Raw genomic sequence first — 17,220 nt, forward strand, 5'->3', positions numbered from 1 at the left:
AAGCTGAGGGAGAGAGCGCTACAGGACAAAGAATAAGGGGTGTGCTGGGTGGAAGCCAGAGAAAGAGCCACGCTGCCCAGCACCACCAGAGAGAGCCACGCTGCCCAGTGCCAACAGAGAGAGAAACACTGAGCCACTACCAGGGTACAGACATGCTACACTACTGACCAGAGTCGGCCCTGGGGAACCCAGAGGGAGCGATCATCCAGCCGGAGGGATCACTGCAGTAGTTTCGCTGGGTCTGGTAAGAGGGCCTGTTGGCCATTGGCCATTACTTATCCTAGGGACTGTACTATGTCTGTAGTCTCTGACCATAATAACGTGATAATGACATTGTCGAAAAAAGGGCGGTGCATGGGTGACCCTAAAATGATGCCCCCCCCAAAAAAAGTTCTGTGGACGCCCATGATATTAGTAATACTCTTTGTGCCAACCAGGATTTTTTTTTTATCTTACTTCTATATAAGGAAGCTTCTTTCAGGATGCTGAATGGGCCACTTTACCCTACCAGCATGTCTTGCACATGCTCAAGCTAGTTGGTGGGCATCAAACATGATGGAAAACTTTACTAGCACACCATACATTTTTGCAATACCTGCAAAATTCCAACATTCCGACTAGCCTCTGCATTTTTCCCACTTATATGAAAAGGCAGCAAGAAACATAACAGCAAAACCCTTCCCAACCCAAACAAGACAACTTCTGACAAATTCAGGTCACCCACCTTTTGGAGGTGCATATTCTTAGTTAACTGTTCTTCCAACATATTCTGCAGCTTCTTGTTCATTTCCCGCAGGTTTTCATCTCCCGGTTTAACTAAATCTCTCAGGACACTTCCAAGACTGCTCCGGTCTACTTGGCCATGTGTGGTTGACACATCTGGGGGTGAAAGATTAGATGACAAACATCAGATTAATAATATTAGACAAACTAGACAACAAGAGTATGGGGGTTGCCACCATTTAAAGTACAAATTGCTTAAAGCTAAATGCCAATGGAGACAGGAAGAGTCAAAATTTTGAGCCAATCAGGTTTCTACATTAAATAATGTTCATTGTAAAACACAGAGCTTCCTGAGATGATGAAATGGTAGAGTAGAATTGGAAGCCACCCATTGGCCCGAGAGTTTTTGGGCTTTTAATTTCACCTTCTTCTAGTATGTACCCAGTTCTTTAACAAGCTGCACCAAAGTAGGATTGTTATAGTGTATATCACTTCTATGTTATTGTTGAAAAAATTACCAATAAAAACCATTGGAAAAGAAATGGTAGAGCAATGATCTTATTAATCTGCTGCTGCTCCTCCAATGTCCAATCACAGGTTGGGGTGAATTCAAGTGCAGGCTGCACTGCTCATATAGTGTAGTCTGTAGGGAGTTCTGAGTGCAGGAATTGGCTATAGTGTTTGATAAACTGTCATGTCTGCATCACAAGGTTGATTAAACAGAATGATAAATACTTTCAGCAGGTAGAACAGTTAATCATATACTAATGTGATCGCATTTTCATCCCAGAGCATCCCCCCCCCCCCCCAAAAAAAAGAGCCCCTTGAAATACAACCAGATGATCTCCACTGGGCAAGTTATACATGTACACCAAGTGGGGCTCCCACTAGAGAAGATTCAGGCATGGTAACCAGGGAGGATGTCCCAGGGCAGACCCAGAACATGCCAGGCCAGGGCAGACCCAGAACATGCCAGGCCAGGGCAGACCCAGAACATGCCAGGCCAGGGTAGACCCAGAACATGCCAGGCCAGGGTAGACCCAGAACATGCCAGGCCAGGGCAGACTCAGAACATGCCAGAGTGAAAGAAACTGCCCAGCCAGGAAGGCAAAGACCTGGCACCTGCCACATCCAAAAAGAAATCTCGATCAACCAGTATGAGAAAGTACATTGAGATTATGATGTATAAAACACAGAAATATGAAAGCTGCCACTCAGGGCACAAACACCAAGCTTGCCATCCATTTTCCTGCATTTAGAATGTCAATGAGTGACTGGCCAATCATGCAGCCAATGTAGTCAATCATAACACCTGCATAGTTGTTCATGGTAAATTATTTACTAGGATGTGAACCCAGGATGAAGAGGACAGTCCTGGAGCCAAAATCTTAAAAATAAAGTTGGAAAAGTCAGCCCCCTTCTATCCTAACAAGATCCCTTATAAAATAAAATACATACAAGGCCCGGCCAAAAGCATTTACATGAAGGTAGAACTAAGGAATTGTACTATGGCATGGGTCAGGCGACATGAAAAAGATGCAAACATGTATAGATTTCCTATATGGGTGCCATAGGACAAAGTAAATCCGTCTTCGTGAAGAAGGTCCTTTATGCAGTGATGAGCCCAGGCCCACAGTGCCAGACCCCATAAAGAGTTCATTCAACTCCTTGGCAAAGGCACAGGAATACAGCAGTGATGTTTTGATTGAAATGTAAATAATTCAGGTTTTTATAAAGTGGATCCATTTTCTTAGAGTGTTTAGCGCTCAGCAGACTAAGCATGGAGCTCAACCCAACCCCTCCCCCCCACCTCCCAATTTCTACGTCGGCTGTATCCTCCTCAGGACACACCCCCTCACCTCTCTCCACTTTATGCCTTAGTAAATAAAACATCAGCCAATCTTTCTGCAGCTAAATTATTCACACCTTGCAGCCCCCCACTTGCTGACAGCCTTAAAATTCACCAAACACGTCATGTCCTTTTACACTAAGTCTGGGTAACGGGACGGACGGGCATCAGAGAAAGAAGATCATTTCACTGAAATAATATAAGAGCCGACCAAAACCTGCGCACAGACTGGGGTGAAGCTGTAGACGGGGAAAAAAACCAGTGAATCTTGTATTTGTCTAGGAAGGGGTTAAATGGTGAAGAAAGGCAACTGGCCAGGCTCAGGTTGCTAATGTGCACACTGACCGAGAGCAGAGAGAAGGCAAGCCATAGCAGTGTGAAGATGGAAGAGCCGAAGTCTCTGGGATCTGAAGACTATCCAGGACAGACAGATAACCACAAAGTGTGGGATCCATATTGCTCTCCGCAACAAGCGCAAGTCAGACTGGCAGAGAATGACTTCCTTATGCTAACCAAGGTGGCAGCACAATCAGCAAGCAACACATTATACAATCACTATGTTATCCAATCTGCACTAGACTGCCTTAAATCCCTGGAGAAAATCACCTCCCATAAACTGAATTGCCAGAGATCTGCAGAGTGATGCTTAACTCCACTTCTGCCGGGGGCCCCAAACAAAATCACTTAATTGTTTCTGCCAAGGCCCTGAATTAGATCACTTAAAAAAACATTCCCCTCGGGGTGATCTCTGTACATTGCAAGGATTATAACAATCTTTGTTGCAGATTGCTAGCTTTTGTTAATCTGAAGAAATCCCTGTGTGTTTGTCTGTGCCTCTGTACCAAGTGGGTCTAATGGGAGGGGTTGCATAATTAACTGTCAGGTTTGCAGCTGCAGGGCACTAATGAGGAAATCTGCTGGGCCTGCATCCGCTGGGATGTGTTCCTATTGAAGAATCTCTCCAAAAATTGCATTTTTGTTGCAGGGATGCCTGAAATCTGATTTGTATCTTAGGCAGACTTCTGGGAAAATTGGTGAGCCAATCACACAAGCAGGAAATGATGTTTCTGGGGAGTAGTCGGTACACACTGTGTACAGAACCACTCCAGGTAGCCATATTGCAATGCATTCTCAGAAAATTACAGTGGGTGCAGATTAAAAAGAAAGGTAATTTTTAATAACATTCAGTTACAATATTAGTGGGCTCTGCTTTTCTGCACCCCCCCAAGTGCCACATTTGCCACCTTTTGGGGGCAGTGGGTACCTGTTTGACACGTACCCTTAACCACTTCTGAGAGATCTCGCCGCAGCAAGATCAATCAGAAGTTCAGCACCCCTCCTCTATCCCCTCGTAACTGGGCCATTCAGAAACTGCGGCACATTTCACCCACGTGCAGTAGAGAACCGGCTGGGAAGCCAAAAGGCTTCATTGCTGGTTTCCCTTACTACAAATGACGGTGGCAGCACCCAAGAGCCAATGAAAATATCGGCTGGGGTACCAACATCACTAGATTCCAGGACAGTTAAGTGTCCCAATATATACAAGTCAGGACTCCGCTTTAACTTCACTTCTATCCACTTCTACTGGGGCCCCAAACAAGATCACTTATTTGCACTTCTGACAGGGCCCCACACAAGATCTCTTAACTCCACTACTGCCAGTGAACACGATCACTTAAAGCGGAGTTCCACCCAAAAGTGGAAGCTCGGCTAATCTGCTTCCTCCACCCTCCACTGCCACATTTTGCCCCTTTCCGGGGGAGCGGATACTTGTCAAAACCAGATACCCGCTCCCACTTAAGCGTAAGGGCGCCCCAGCAACTTACGTCATTTGTGGCCCCTCCTACTTCCCTCCGCTGCCTTCTGGGAGACACAAACATGTCCCAGAAGACAGCGGGACCAATCAGAAAGCAAGATCACTTAACTCCACTTCTGCCTGGGTCCCAAACAAGATCACTTACAGTGGAACTACATTGCATCTGAACACCACAAACCAAAAACGCTATTTAATCATTTTTAATATTCAAAGCAAACTCCCACATTCACCCATATCGCCATGTTCATTTCTGCTGATAAATCACTGCTGGGGTCCTGCAACAAACTCACTTGGACCCCTTTCACACTGGGGATCTTTTAAGTCCCGTTAGCGCTAGAAATAGCCTCTGCAAAGCACCTGAAAGCCACCACCTATTCATTCCAGTCTTTTCACACTGGGGCGGTGCGCTTATGGGACCTTCCAAAAAGTCCCGCAAGCAGCATCTTTGGGGCGGGTTGGGAGGGTTGCATTTAGCGCTCCCAAAACACCCTGCCCATTGGAATGAATGAGCAGGGAAGCAAAACAGGAGTTTTTAACCCCACCTTTTTTTTTTAAATTTTAGGTTAAAAGGGCCCCGCTATCGGCCAAGAAGCGGTGCACAAGTGCCAAGTGGCGCTTTAGCGCTAATGCCCAGCCCTTTTAGTGTGAAAGTAGCCTTAAAGTGACAGTAAACACAGCCTTTGGGATACAGGGTAAAAATAAATATTTAACCACTTAAGGACCAGAAGGCCCCTTAATGACCAGGCCATTTTTTGCGCATTGGCACCGCGTTGCTTTAACTGACAATTGCGTGGTCATGCGATGTTGTACACAAAGCAAAACTGATGTCTTTTTATCCCCAAAAATAGAGCTTTCTTTTGGTGGTATTTGATCACCTCTACGGGTTTCATTTTTTGCGCTATAAATAAAAAAAAAAACACAAAAAGCGTATATACAGCGGTTTGCGCAAAAGTTACAGCGTCTACAAAATAGGAAATTGGAATGAATAGGCAGCGCTTCTGAAGCGCAGCAACACAGGAGTTTTTAATCCCTTCTTTGGGGTTAAGAGCACCCCGCTATGGCCGAAAAGCACAGATTAAACTGCAGCAAAGAATTGCTAAAACAAGCGGCGCTTTAGCGCTAACGCGGCCCCATTGTGAAAGGTGTGTAATGGTTTCATAAGCTGCTGCACCTGAGGAATACTGCTGGGCCTGTATCCCTTTAGACGGAATTTCCTATTGGGAGTATCTCACCAAAAATGACATTTTTGTTGCAGGGGATGCCTGAAATCTGACTTGTATCTTAGTGCAGACTTCTGGGAAAATCAGTGAGCCAATCACACAAGCAGGAAATGACATATCTGGGGGGCGTTCTGTACACATTCTGTCATATTCATTCTATATTAGGCTTGTGCAATTCGTTTCGTAATGAATCAAAATTCGGCCTAATTTTACATCTTTCGGACATTCGGATGCATCCGAATAAAAAAATAACGAATTACAACGAATACGAAAGAAATTATAGCGGATATAACAAATTAATTTGACATGATTCTGTAATTCTTTAAAGGTCTAATGAAACAAAAGCTGAAATCTTAATCTTAGTAAATCTTATAGTCCAATCAGCTGATTGAGTTTGTGCCGGAGGTTGGATTACTGGTAAAGCGCATTCCTGAGAAGTGAGTGAGAAGGGTGATGTGTTGTATTTGAGGCGAGGAGAAGAGACGTTGTCATTGTGTGTGGTAAAAGATTCAATAAACAAACGACTTTCCAAACTACAAATCATTATCAGGAATGTCTATACATAAATAGCGAATTTCAACGAATACGAACGAAATTATAACACATATAACGAATGAATTAGACAGGATTCGAGATTCAGTATAACGAATATCGACACTCTACAAATAATAACAAATTATCTGAAAACGTATTAATGTAACATAACGAATATAACAGAACGAAATGATGTATTTTACGAATGACAACCAACCGAAACAAATTTTCTGTTGTGCACAAGTCTATTCTATATCCATTCGTTGTATTCATTGGAACACCTCCAGGCAGCCATATTGAATGTCCTATTAATGAAAACTACAGTGTTGCAGATTGAAGGAAAGGTCATTTTTAATACAATTCAATTATAATACGACTTGTGTTGCAATTGCACACGCTATATTATTTTATTTTTTTTCCCAAGAAAGTGGAGTTACCTTTCAATTGAAGAAGCTGAAGTTAGAAGCCGATTGGCTACCATGCACAGTGCTCCAGTTTTAGTAAATGGCCCCCCTCGCGGAGTGCGATCAGCACGCCATGCAGCGTTTATTGATGTTTGTTTGATGTGGGTTTAGTGACACTTTAATTGGAAATCCTGCCAGAGCCCCAGAAAAGATCACTCGTCTCCAATAGGCGTTCAATATATCATCACTTAACTCCCCTCCTGCCAGAACTAAGGCCACCATCCCATAATTCCCCTCTGGCTAGCAGTCAGCATAGCAGAGCTTAACCCTTCTCTTGCCAGAGCCCAGCACAGCCTCATTTCCCTTTCTCCTACCGCAGCGCAATAGAGCGCCATTTACCTCGTTCCTCCCACAGCCTGAGACCCCCGTACTTCCTCCTATGATAGCCTAGCACAGCATCATTAACCCCTTGCTGACTGACCCATGTACATTTACAGCGGGGCGCCGGCTGCTTTGCACAGAATCATGTATAGGGACGCAATTTTGCACTTCGGGTCTGGTGCGCACGCGTGTGTGACTGGACACAACGGAGCCAATCAGCGGGTCCTGAGAGAAGCAGAATGGCGGTCTGCCTATGTAAACAAAGCAGATCGCCATTCTGTTAGTAGGGAAGATAGAGCTCCTGTGTTTCTGCTAAGCCGATCTCTTTCTTCCCACAGTTAGCAAGCACTCGCTAGGGACACATTTAACCCTTTGATCACCCCTAATGTCAACCCCTTTCCTGCCAGTGACATTAGTACAGTGAGAATGCATTTTTTTTTATCACTGATCACTGTATTGGTGTCACTGGTCTCCAATTTGTCCGTCGGAATGTCGCAGTCCCGCTATAAGACGCTGATTGCCACCATTACAGGTAAAAAAAAAAATTTTAAATTCCATAAAAATATCCTATAGTTTGTAGACAATATAACTTTTGTGCAAACCAATCAATACACGCTTATCGGGATTTTTTTTTTAACCAAAAACATGTAGCAGAATACATATTGATGTAAATCGATGAAGAAATTTGATTGGCCAAGTCTGTCCTGCTTTAAAGGTTTAGTGCTGTGCTCCGAATAACTAATATACACCTCACTAACACCACATCTCCATCGCAACCCGGCTGCATGAGGCGAAGGCGTCCTTCACTTGGCTGCTATTGTAGGAATAACCTGGAGGAGGCCCAATGACATCTCCGACAACACAACCAGTCCATTCATGGAAGAATGGACTAACAATGCAGCCTATCTATTCTCTAGAGCAGTGGTCTCCAAAGTGCTGCATGGGGGCCAGATGTGACCCTCCTCCCACGGACACCAATAATAGGGCACTATTCCTCCCACCGACACCAAAGATGGGGCACTATTCCTCCCACTGACACCAAAGATGGGGCACTATTCCTCCCACTGACACGAAAGATGGGGCACTATTCCTCCCACTGACACCAATAATGGGGCACTATTCCTCCCACCGACACCAAAGATGGGGCACTATTCCTCCCACTGACACGAAAGATGGGGCACTAATCCTCCCACTGACACCAAAGATGGGGCACTATTCCTCCCACTGACACCAAAGATGGGGCACTATTCCTCCCACTGACACCAAAGATGGGGCACTATTCCTCCCACTGACACCAAAGATGGGGCACTATTCCTCCCACTGACACCAAAGATGGGGCACTATTCCTCCCACTGACACCAAAGATGGGGCACTATTCCTCCCACTGACACCAAAGATGGGGCACTATTCCTCCCACTGACACCAAAGATGGGGCACTATTCCTCCCACTGACACCAAAGATGGGGCACTATTCCTCCCACTGACACCAAAGATGGGGCACTATTCCTCCCACTGACACCAAAGATGGGGCACTATTCCTCCCACTGACACCAAAGATGGGGCACTATTCCTCCCACTGACACCAAAGATGGGGCACTATTCCTTCCACTGACACCAATGATGGGGCACTATTCCTCCCACTGACACCAATGATGGGGCACTATTCCTCCCACTGACACCAACAATGGGGCACTATTCCTCCCACTGACACCAACAATGGGGCACTATTCCTTCCACAGACACCAACGATGGGGTACTATTCCTCCAACTAACGATGGGGCACTATTCCTCCCACAGACACCAACGATGGGGCACTATTCCTTCCACAGACACCAACGATGGGGTACTATTCCTCCAACTAACGATGGGGCACTATTCCTCCCACAGACACCAACGATGGGGTACTATTCCTCCAACTAACGATGGGGCACTATTCCTCCCACTGACACCAAAGATGGGGCACTATACCTCCCACTGATACAAATGATGGGGCACTATTCCTCCCACTGACACCAATGATAGGGAACTATTCATCTCACCGATAACAATGATGGGGCACTATTCCTCCCACTGACACCAATGATGGGGCACTATTCCTGCCACTGACACCAATGATGGGGCACTATTCCTGCCACTGACACCAATGATGGGGCACTATTCCTCCCACCAATACCAATGATAGGGATACTATTTCTCCCACTGACACCAATAATGGGAAGTTATTTCTCACACTGACACCAATGATAGGGGCACTATCCCCCTCCCCCCCATTCCAATGATGGAACACTATTCCTCCCCCTAATACCAAAGAAGGGATGCTGTTGACTCCCACTGACACCAGGACATGTTTTACTCCCGGCCCCCCTAAAGTTTGAAGGACAGCAAACTGGCCCTTTGTTTAGAAAGTTGGAGACCCCTGCTCTAGAGAATAGTGACATCATGAAGAACAATCCATTTTAACTCTAGGTTCACATCTATGCGTTTTCTGTGGCTTGCGATCCGTGGGCACAGCAGCCTATTCATTTGAATGGACTGCGGTACCTGCAGGAAAAAGAAAGGCACTGCAGCTTTTTAATAATGCAGCCGCAGGGAAATAGTTTGCCTGGAAAGGCTTTGTGCTGTCTGATGTGTAGCGGCGCCATTAAAGAGTAGAGCGTCGGTAGCAGGTGCCGGAATCGGTGAGATTTACACGCTGTCCCGAAACCACAACCACACAACATTGTGAACTTCGTCTTAGTCAGTTATGAATAAAATGGTTGTACGGAAGATGGTTACTGTTCTGTCTTCAATTATTTCATCGTAAGCTTCTAAAACCAATAAATATTGAAATCACTGCGAATGCACCCTGTCCATTTATTAGAGGATGATGACATCACAGCGAATGCACCCTGTCCATTTAATAGAGGATGACGACATCACTGCGAAGGCACCCTGTCCATTTAATAGAGGATGACGACATCACTGCGAAGGCACCCTGTCTATTTATTAGAGGATGGTGACATCACCGCGAATGCACCCTGTCCATTTATTAGAGGATGATGACATCACTGGGAATGCACCCTGTCTATTTATTAGAGGATGATGACATCACTGCGAAGGCACCCTGTCCATTTATTAGAGGATGATGACATCACTGGGAATGCCCCCTGTCCATTTATTAGAGGATGATGACATCACTGGGAATGCCCCCTGTCCATTTATTAGAGGATGATGACATCACTGCGAAGGCACCTTATCCAGTCACTAGATACCAGATGCATGTTTAGTAAATTCATAATTGATCGTTTTTCTACCACTGCTCATCAAGAGAGACAAAATGATTAAAAGGGAAATAACAGGAAAATATTATTTACCAAAAAAGTGAAGCTGTTTGCTGAACCCATAAATGACACGGTTATATGCCCTTTCCTACATAAACCTCTCCGGCGCACACAGAGAGACGGCAGGCTGAGTGACTTTGATAAGTTTTTAAGTCAAGTTGTAGAGGAGATGAGGATACAGCAGTGGGGAGAAGATGTAAGAGGATCCCGTGACAACCCAAGGACGGATAGTGAAAGGAGAGCCAACATGAGCTGGGAGGGGTGGAGGAGGATGATGATGCCAAGGCGGGCCGGCAAACAGGTGGCATAAGGAACAGCAAGCGCTGGCATTGCACCGACATCCGCTCAGACACCCACGATGCCTGGCACTAGCCAAGTCAACAGCAAAAGCTGCTGAATTGTATCAAGATACAGTTCATTGGCACAGAGATATAGAATTACTCAAGTCGGCGGTGGACAACCACTTTGTTTTTTTTGGGACTCAAATGCTAAGTTGGTCACCTCGTAAGGGTGGCACATGACATTACTACAGTGTGTGCCTATCCAGTATGAATTCTGGGAGTTTATTTGGTACTTTCTTAAAGAAGCAGTGCCAGTTCTACAGTCACCACTCTTCACTAGCACCAGCTGAGCCAAGAATGGCAGCAGTAAGGGTAGCAGAAAGCTGCAGTTTGCTCTGATTTATAGTAAAGACGGGAGCACATATCTGCATCAGCTCTCATTTCCCACGGCTACATACTGGACTGTTCTGAATGGGCACAACTTCCGGGCAGAATTAGAGCTTCTCACCTCCGCACATCCCAAATGATCGATAAAAGTAAGAGGCACTTTTATTTACAGCTCTACAAATCACAGAAATCTGTACTGGATGTAACGGCATAAAAAGTCTATTTAACAAAGTTTACTTCTTACTCTGGGCAGACAGGATTCCAAGGTGACACGGTGTCACGTGAACACCACTAAACTGTACATCTCATGTTCAGCCTCAAAATGAATGCAGTGCAACAAATAGCAGTTCCAATCACTCACAACTCTAGCAGAATGTCAGGTTCAGGGAACAGGACACTGAAACAGGATTTGTCTACTAATTTTATTGATACTGGAGGGACACAGGGGTCATGTTATACTTCCTATAGGAGGATTGGATAGTGGCAAAGTCCGGGATAATCCCTCCTACTACCAGCATCCCTCAGTTTTGTATCAAAGCAGTACTAGGAGCATAAACAGAGGGGTGAGATGTGTCCCTTAATGAAGGGGTCCCCAACCCCCAGGTCGCACTACCACTGGGAAGAGCCACAACAGCAGCCAGCGGCGGGAGGGGTGTCCACCTTCCCAGGGGTCCGGTGTGTCGACTGTATTGAGGAAAGGCAGCATGAGGACGGCCTACTCCGGCACTGCTGCAAACAAAGGCACGATAGAAGTCCCCTTGAGCGGGGATTACAGATGGAGCTGGAAGGAGGCACAGGCACCTGGCCACACGCACACAGCCAGGCCTCTATGTGAGCATCTGGTGGCAGGCTACGGGTGGCAAGTTGCATCTGGTGGCAGGCTACGGGTGGCAAGTTGCATCTGGTGGCAGGCTACAGGTGGCAAGTGACACACTGCATCTGGTGGCAGGCTATGGGTGGCAAATGGCACGTTGCATCTGGTGGCAGGCTATGGGTGGCAAATGGCACGTTGCATCTAATGGCCCGGGTACAGGTGGCAAGTAACATGTATCTGGTGGCAGGCTACGGGTGGCAAGTTGCATCTGGTGGCAGGCTACGGGTGGAAAGTTGCATCTGGTGGCAGGCTACGGGTGGAAAGTTGCATCTGGTGGCAGGCTACGGGTGGAAAGTTGCATCTGGTGGCAGGCTACGGGTGGAAAGTTGCATCTGGTGGCAGGCTACGGGTGGAAAGTTGCATCTGGTGGCAGGCTACGGGTGGAAAGTTGCATCTGGTGGCAGGCTACGGGTGGCAAGTTGCATCTGGTGGCAGGCTACGGGTGGCAAGTTGCATCTGGTCGCAGGCTACGGGTGGCAAGTTGCATCTGGTCGCAGGCTACGGGTGGCAAGTTGCATCTGGTGGCAGGCTACAAGTGGTAAGTTGCATCTGGTGGCAGGCTACAAGTGGCAAGTGACACGCTGCATCTGGTGGCAGGCTACAGGTGGCAAGTGACACGTATCTGGTGGCAGGCTACAGGTGGCAAGTGACACGTATCTGGTGGCAGGCTACAGGTGGCAAGTGACACGTATCTGGTGGCAGGCTACAGGTGGCAAGTGACACGCTGCATCTGGTGGCAGGCTACAGGTGGCAAGTGACACGTATCTGGTGGCAGGCTACAGGTGGCAAGTGACACGTATCTGGTGGCAGGCTACAGGTGGCAAGTGACACGTATCTGGTGGCAGGCTACAGGTGGCAAGTGACACGTATCTGGTGGCAGGCTACAGGTGGCAAGTGACACGTATCTGGTGGCAGGCTACAGGTGGCAAGTGACACGTATCTGGTGGCAGGCTACAGGTGGCAAGTGACACGTATCTGGTGGCAGGCTACAGGTGGCAAGTGACACGTATCTGGCGGCAGGCTACAGGTGGCAAGTGACACGTATCTGGTGGCAGGCTACAGGTGGCAAGTGACACGTATCTGGTGGCAGGCTACAGGTGGCAAGTGACACGTATCTGGTGGCAGGCTACAGGTGGCAAGTGACACGTATCTGGTGGCAGGCTACGGATGGCAAGTGACGCGCTGCATCTGATAGCAGGCTACGGGTGGCAAGTGACACGCTGCATCTGATGGCAGGCTACGGGTGGCAAATGGCATGTTCCATCTGGTGGCAGACTACGGGTGGAAAATGGCACGTTGCATCTGGTGGCAGGCTACGGGTGGAAAATGGCACGTTGCACCTGGTGGCAGGCTACGGGTGGAAAATGGCACGTTGCATCTGGTGGCAGGCTACGGGTGGCAAATGGCACGTTGCATCTGGTGGCAGGCTACGGGTGGCAAATGGCACGTTGCATCTGGTGGCAGGCTACGGGTGGCAAATGGCACGTTGCATCTGGTGGCAGGCTACGGGTGGCAAATGGCACGTTGCATCTGGTGGCAGGCTACGGGTGGCAAATGGCACGTTGCATCTGGTGGCAGGCTACGGGTGGCAAGCGACAAGCTCAGGGCTCCCACTGATTATTTTTATTACTACATTGTAATATATCAATGTGATTCAATCATCCTGACACCATATCAAGCATGGTGTCGGGATGATTGAAGTGCAACACCAGTCATTCCCATGACAAATCACCCGCCGAATTCCTCAGTCAACCGTTACTACACCCAACCACCCCCTCCCCCTCGGCCCCTGGCAATTTTTCTTCCACAAAACCGGTCCCGATTGCCAAAAATGTTGGGGACCGCTGCCTTAATGGACTCCAAGAAGGAAATTTTATATTGAGTACAAAAATCCTAGTTTCTTTTTCATCCACTAAGAGATTTTTTTCACCTGCATAACAGTCCAACTGAGGGGTGGTCAGCACAGCAAGCAAATATCAACAGGTCCAGGAAAAAAAAAATCCCATTTTGTTTTTCATCAAATTGATTGTAAACCCTGCGGGGCAGGGGTTGTTCAGCACAAGTCTGATCATTGGAGGAGAGGAGGCTGAGTTCCCAGTATGGCTATAGAACTAACCAAGGTTTGTTCCCCTGCTTAGTGTGGTCATTTTTTAATAGGAAAGCAGAATGACTGGAAGGAACAACATGAACTTCCCACAAAGGAAGCAATACAAGAAGAACAGGATACTATTTCATATAAGTATATGGAGTAGCAGGCACATATCAGGAATGGGGATGAGCTCCGGCGTGTTCGCACACTCCACATGCAGAGCCCACCAGGAAGTCTGCATAGTGCTGCGCTAATCACAGGCAGTGAGACATTGCCCCGATGCGCGGCTGCAGAGATCGGGGAATGTCTCACTGCCTGTGATTAGCGCAGCGATATGCCGACTTCCTGACGGGCTCTACACGTGGAGTGTGCGATCACGCCGGAGCTCATCCCTAATCAGGAATATTCTTTAACCTGCACAACATCCAAACGCAGTTTAGCTGAGGGGTTATTTACACAGCAAACAAATGCTAACAGGCCCAAGAAACAAAAAAGCAAAAGAACTGGAGGCTGCCAGCAGCTCAAAGAGCCACGCCAAAGGACCGAGCCAATGCTGGCACCAGATAAGGCTGCAATGTCCACCTGGTAGGAATTAGAGAACATTTGAACTGAAGACCATGTAGCAGCCTTGTAAATGTGGGAAACAGTTGGTGCAGAAAAGCCAGAGAAGCACTCACAAATCTGGTAGACTAGTGTGCCTTGACAGAAAAGGGTGGAAACAGATCCTCGAGACCATAAGCATAGATAATTGTCTGCCTGGCCCACCTATAGATGGTGGAATGAGAAGCCAAAAGCACTCTTATGGGATCCATCTGGGGTTACAACAAAGTAATCCATTTTTCTATAGGAGGCAGTAACTGGAGATGAAATCTTGCAGCCCAAGACAAATTCAGAGAGAACTTTCTTTTTGGCGAACTACAGCAGGACAGAAAAAAAATCCTGGTTGAGAGGAAAGGCAGAAAGTACCTTATGGAAGTAGGAAGTTCTGGGCGTCAACACCACCTTGTCCAAATGCAAAACCTGAAAGGGCTCCTTTCAGGATAATGCTGCCAGTTCAGACACTCACCTTGTAGAGTTGATCGCTACAAGGAAGGCCACCTTGGGGGTGAAAGTGGAAAGAGGAGTGTCTCTATGGGTTCAAACACTACTTTCTTAAGCACAAAGAGAACCAGATTCAGATACCACAAAGTCACAGGGGAGCAAACAGGGAGAGCTACATGGTTGACTCTCTGTACAAGGGTCCTAATCAAGTGAGAGGCCAACAGTCTCTAAAAACATAACAAAAAGGGCAGACCCCCACTCAGCGGTAGGTTGGTGAGGATTTACTTCACTGAGAAAATCCCAGGATGGAAGCCCTGAGATTCGCAATACAGAACGCCTTCCACATGCGATAATAGATCTTACAGGAAATACCAGTAACTTCCTAGCTTTTAACATTAGAGGAATTACAAATTCAACGGTGCCTCATCTCTCAAAACCTAGGCTTCACCAGCAAGCTGTTCTAGCCAGCAGATGTAAAGCAGGATAGTAAATAGGTTACTTGCAATAGGTTCGAACATTCATGGCTCATAAGATCCTGTTTGTGTCGTAACCAGCCATAATACAGTATTATAGCGGAATAGGACACAGACAGAGCCAGTGCATTACTGACATACTGGAGTCGGTGATATATATATATATATATATATATATATATATATTTGGTTTGCACCTTATTATTTCTGTTAATGTTCAAGCCAACGGCAAGTAGCGGTCCCTGTGTAGCAGCTTTTCTTCTGTCTTGTGCCCCTCCATACTCACCCCCAGGGTGGATGGACAAGCCATTATGCCTTGTCTGGTGGTGGTGTCCCCTCAGTGCTGAACACATCTGAATTAATTTACCAACTGTTGCCTCCTCTGTTCCCTCTTCTGAAGAAGCAAACCCTCCACGAGATCCTCCTTTGTTTTTTTTTCCAGATACAGTTTAATTTAACCTAAATTATTATGAACCATGTTTTTTTGTTAGGTCAAGTGATGATTTAAAAAAAATAATTTGGTAAATTGTTTGTGTTGCACCACAAAAAATCCGGTATGCCCCAGCCTTATTTTTGGTGTAAGATATCTTACAGATGAGGTTCTGTTTTAACTATATCAACTATCTCTTAATTAGTTAATGGAAACAGCACTTGTAGAAGCAACAGGCCGATTCCCTAGTGTCAGCGAGGTGTGCGGGACATCGATAAGAACGAAAACTGTCTCTGGTAAGAGCAAAAGCAGTAGATGGTGACTCCTTGGGGGTAAGCTCATCACTTGAAGACTGGAGAAACTCAGAATTAAACTCTGAAGGCTGTTGGCTCAAAAACCACCATGACCTTGTGTAAATCAGATACAGGATTTGGGGAAGGCAGCGTAGGAGTAGATCTGTGCCTTCAGAAAGCAGAATCAGCAAATAACTGAATGATTTGAGAGACAAAGTCCTGTATTACCGGAGGTAAAAACCTCAGCAGAACGCAAGGAGACACACTGAACGGAGCTAAAGAGGACACCGATGATGGCGTAGACTCTAGTGGCATATGGCTACAGAGATTCAGGCTGTAGATGTCAAACACCATCAGTAGAAGGGCTGCCATAAGAAATAAACGGGCCCTGTACAGCCTACCTGACAGCTCCCGCTGCCACTGAGTCGCAGCAAGGATCAAGGATAGAAGCAAGGCCTCGGGTACAAAACCAGATAAGCGTTTCCTTTGAAATATTGAATAAAAAATATTGGAAAAGAAAACCAGATAGCTGCTGGTAGCAGATGAAGGATGAATGGCTGGAGTGCTCCAAAGTCACTGTAGTTGGGCAGCAGGAATGGATTGATGTTCTATATAACTCATTAATTAAAAGCAGAAGTGGGGTGCTATATGACATTTTATTTACCATTGTCCAAATGTCCTGAAGGCAGCAGAAAAAAACATAAGGTGAAAGACTTCCTGTGTCTCAATAGACAACAAAAAAAAGTCTCTTACCTGTCTAGACGCATCTCTCTGCAAAACACGTAGGCATGCTAGAAGTAGGAATGGTTATCCTGGGCTGGCCTACATTTTTTTTTTCGTTTACTAGTGCCCAATTATCCTTAATCGTCATCAACTCAATAATAACACACCAACAATGAACCATTATTGTTAACAATACTGGAATAAATTGTGTACTTAACAGCTAGTAATAAACTAATGGAGTCCCAGTTATAACAGGAGATGCTTGATCTGAATAGGATTACTGTGGTCAAAGCAAAAATAGGCCTACCTCAGTATCTTTTTTTTTTTACCCAAATCTTGAGAATAATTTCCAGAAAACACTTAGAAATTGATGAAATGTCAG

General features: G+C 46.3%; 1 protein-coding gene across 3 annotated transcripts in view; it reads right to left on the minus strand.

The window, feature by feature from the left end:
• Window positions 1-553: 553 nt before the first annotated feature.
• LOC143941206 (GRIP1-associated protein 1-like) overlaps window positions 554-17,220 on the minus strand; it is a 115,878-nt gene continuing 99,211 nt past the window's right edge. For all 3 annotated transcript variants that reach the window (XM_077463243.1, XM_077463244.1, XM_077463242.1), the window contains one exon: window positions 554-879. In XM_077463243.1, coding sequence (XP_077319369.1) covers window positions 569-879 — 311 coding nt within the window. In that variant the 3' untranslated portion in view covers window positions 554-568. The remainder of the gene's footprint in view (window positions 880-17,220) is intronic.

Source organism: Lithobates pipiens, unplaced genomic scaffold (genome assembly GCF_037356315.1).
Source record: "Lithobates pipiens isolate NorthernLeopardFrog02 unplaced genomic scaffold, aLitPip1_a1.2 Scaffold_3, whole genome shotgun sequence".
Taxonomy (NCBI): Eukaryota; Metazoa; Chordata; class Amphibia; order Anura; family Ranidae; genus Lithobates; species Lithobates pipiens.